Source organism: Pyrus communis, chromosome 13 (genome assembly GCF_963583255.1).
Source record: "Pyrus communis chromosome 13, drPyrComm1.1, whole genome shotgun sequence".
Classification (NCBI taxonomy): Eukaryota; Viridiplantae; Streptophyta; class Magnoliopsida; order Rosales; family Rosaceae; genus Pyrus; species Pyrus communis.
Window position 1 is genome coordinate 21,976,510 of NC_084815.1, and position 3,487 is coordinate 21,979,996.

At 37.3% G+C, this 3,487-nt stretch overlaps 1 protein-coding gene across 1 annotated transcript; it reads right to left on the reverse strand.

The window, feature by feature from the left end:
- Window positions 1-873: 873 nt before the first annotated feature.
- LOC137712365 (uncharacterized) lies at window positions 874-2,330 on the reverse strand. Its single transcript, XM_068451454.1, has 5 exons — window positions 2,255-2,330; window positions 2,002-2,085; window positions 1,789-1,864; window positions 1,556-1,645; window positions 874-1,009 (listed from the first exon to the last, which is right to left on the reverse strand). Exons 1-5 carry the CDS (start codon window positions 2,328-2,330, stop codon window positions 874-876), a joined length of 462 nt encoding a protein of 153 aa, XP_068307555.1.
- Between the last annotated feature and the right edge of the window lie 1,157 nt (window positions 2,331-3,487).

The following is a 3,487-nucleotide window of genomic DNA, read 5'->3' on the forward strand; positions in this document are numbered from 1 at the left end:
ATTTAAAGGGTTTGTTCTCAAGCCTTATGGCCAATGTGGAATAGAAGAATTCTTACACTCGCCCGTACGCGAGACCTCATTTTATGGGTCACATGTGAAGTTCCACACATTGGGCAACCACGTGGAGCCAAGCTCGGGCTGACCCGTTCGTGCAAGGGCTAATAGGGACCTATCCATTCACGTGGTAACTCTTAGCCTATGTGGAGCCAAGTCGGGGCTCACCCATTCGTGCGGGGTCAAAAGGACCAACCCGTTCACGTGGCAATACGGGCCCATCCCTTGGCTCTGATAGCATCTTAAATTTTAGGTAGACGGGTCATGGGCCCACTCCAACAACACCGATACTGTAAGGTGTGAGTTTTTAATACAAAAGGCATTGGGGTTAGTTAGAGTAAGATAATTCTATTTAAAGGACTTATTCTCAAGTCTTTTGGCCGATGTGGGACAGATGAATTCTAACTCTAACGAGACCGAGAAATTTGGCAACATATATATTATGGTCTGCCGTGCTTCGTCGGAAGTGTGTTGTCACGTTGATCACAGGGCAAAAAGACCACGACCATCACGGTAACCTTGTAATCATCAGTAACATTTGAATATGTTGGCACAAGTCGAATTTCACTTGGAAACGATGCAGAATCAATAGGCAGATTATCGATTAACACGACGAATTCCCCCGCTTAAGTAACAAAACTTACGTTAAAGACAGTTGCATAGAAATCTCTACAGGATTCGGAAGGCTCATGCTCGAGATCGTTTTAGCCAGATCTTGCATTGTGATGCTACACAAAAAGCATTAAAGAGAGTGAGTTTCGTATCACGAAAGAGTCGAGGGAAAATAATTGGGGTTTGAATCAAAAGGTAATGGACTAATTAACTTGATAACTTCAAATTCTGAATAAGTTTATCCACCATAATTCTCTGCTTCACTCCAGTCGGAGATTCCGAGTTCATAATTGCATTAGAAACGACGATGATGATTGATGAAAGACGGTGAACCAGCATTGACCTAAATTTTACAAAAAAATGAAAGAGTTGTGTTTTCAAATAGAAGGGGAGTTTTGGAGAACAAGTCTGCAACAATGAAAATGTCCCAACCGAGAATTAAGTTTGGCCAAGTGTCCAAGACCCAATAAAATGCAAGGACAACCCTAATTAGAAAAGAGTTTTACATAAGGGGGCAGTTATGAAGTAGGGTAATGCTACAGATACTTAATTTGTAAGTAATGTTATCGAGGCTAAATTTAGAGACTAAATTTTGAAAACTAAATGACATGTAAATTGATGATTGGTTTATTACTTAAGCATTGATAGACGTGCTCATTTCTATTGGTGACACATCATTTAGTTTGTAATTTTAGTCTCTAAATTTAGTCTCCCTAGCATGCTCTAAATTTGTAGGCAAAATTTTGGAAGTTAAATGACATGGAAGTTGATGATTGGTTTATTACTTAAGCATTGATGAACGTGTTCATTTTTTATCGGTGACACATCATTTAGTTTACAAGTTTTGTCTCTAAATTTAATATCTCTAGCATTACTCGATGACGTATACCCAACACGACCGTTCAAACCAACTGCTATTTCAAAGGAAATCTTCTTCCCAAGTTCCTCAAAAACTAGACATCTTGGCGAACTCAGCAACCTGAAAACTAGATGACTGGTTAATTATAACATAGAAGAAGAAAAAAAAGACCAGTTTTACGCATTGACTATGTGCTTTAGACAAGAGCAGTAACTATCCTCTAAGCACTTCTTATATATCACAGAAAGGGAACTGCATCTCACATTCTTGAAAGGCCAGTCGAACTGTCAAAATTGTAGCCCTCTTTAAGGACGCCATACTCTGCTGCTTTTCCGCTGGCTAGAAATCACACAACAATTTCGATCACAGTCAAGAAATCATCACAGAAATTCAACGAATCAAGATTTACAAGAACTAACACACAGGTAAAACAGAAGTGTGTCCCAAAATGAAAACCAATAAGATAGAAAACCAACCATCAGTGCATGACAAGTCAGGATTCATGCCAGGGTTTGTCTCCACAACCTGAACATACAGCAATGCACCCACCTGTGAAGTAACTGATTAGCCATGAATAAACAGTGCAAAAAGTAAAACAAAGAACTGAATTTGAAGTTTAAAGAAATTAATAAGCTATTGTGCTAGCTGCTAAGGACCAAATTACAACACCGAAAATACTACAATTTCAAGCAACTTTTCTACGTCATTCCAATTGCAGTTTTAAACTACCGCATAATTGTTTCATAGCTTTCAACTGAACTTCCATTGAAGAGATGTAACCCTGTTCCTCGTCTCTCTCGCCCATGCCCCCCAATGAAACAAAATCTTTTTAATGAAACTTTATTTGTTTTCTAAAAAACATTTTCTAACAACACTGGAGCCTAGTAATGTTCTAATTACTTGTTTAACGTGACTATGAACATCATTTAAGTTGCAGCAAGTTAGAATCAGTCACTAATAACAAGATTATGACAAACTTTAAGTTTATAAAAGCTCCCAGCAGCTCCCTCCCGAATATACAACTTCTGATTTTAATTGGGAGTAGTAACAACTAGTCTAAAACAAGATGCTTCGATTGTGAGCGAAGTATTGAGGTTACTGATGTTAAGTAGATCATATAGTTGATCCAAAATTGGTAAGTTTTGACAGTTTGAGCAAATTTAATACTTGGTACTTAAACCATATTTAGTAAGTGAACGATAACACACGCTTGTACAATTTTTTCTTTTCTTCAAATATTCTTGTTTTCTGTATACTTTTCAATAATACAGCAATGCAACATATATGGACGTAACCTTGATCTAATTTAGTCTTTGATATATACTTATCAAAACATGTTTTCGGTATTTGATCAAATTTAGTCTTTGATTAAGAGCATTCATCACTCTTTGTACTCAAGGCGTCACGAGGGGCCATATACTCATGTCTAGGTGGGCAATGAGGGTTCGAAGTTGAGAACTTTAGCAAATACCAACATTAAGATTTGATAACCAACTAAACCTTGATCTAGTAGAGCTTCTCTTTTAAATATCGAAATATGTCCCAAATACAAACATTACCTCTTAATTAATTAAATATTAGACTAAATATATTAATTAGTTAATTAACAATTTAGGATGCATTTCCCTTTTTAATGTTAAATGAACATAAGTCATTTGCACATTGTCATTATTTTGGTGTTACGTTACGAAATGGCTTGTCGTTTACCAAACGAAAACGAAAACAAAAGCAAACAAACAAAAAAACAAAAAACAAAATTACCTTTTGCTATGTTAAGAAACAAGCTTGTTGTTTTAAACCAGTGTTCTGAAAATCGGCCTTGGCGTCAGGCGATGGTCAGCCTCTGGGATTAACCTCTAGTCGGGAAGAAAATCGGGTTAAGGATTAGGTGGGCGCCGAGGCAGTCTGGGTGGCGTTTGGGCGGCCTAGGCGGTTTGACCATTTTGATTCCTTTTTCTGTTT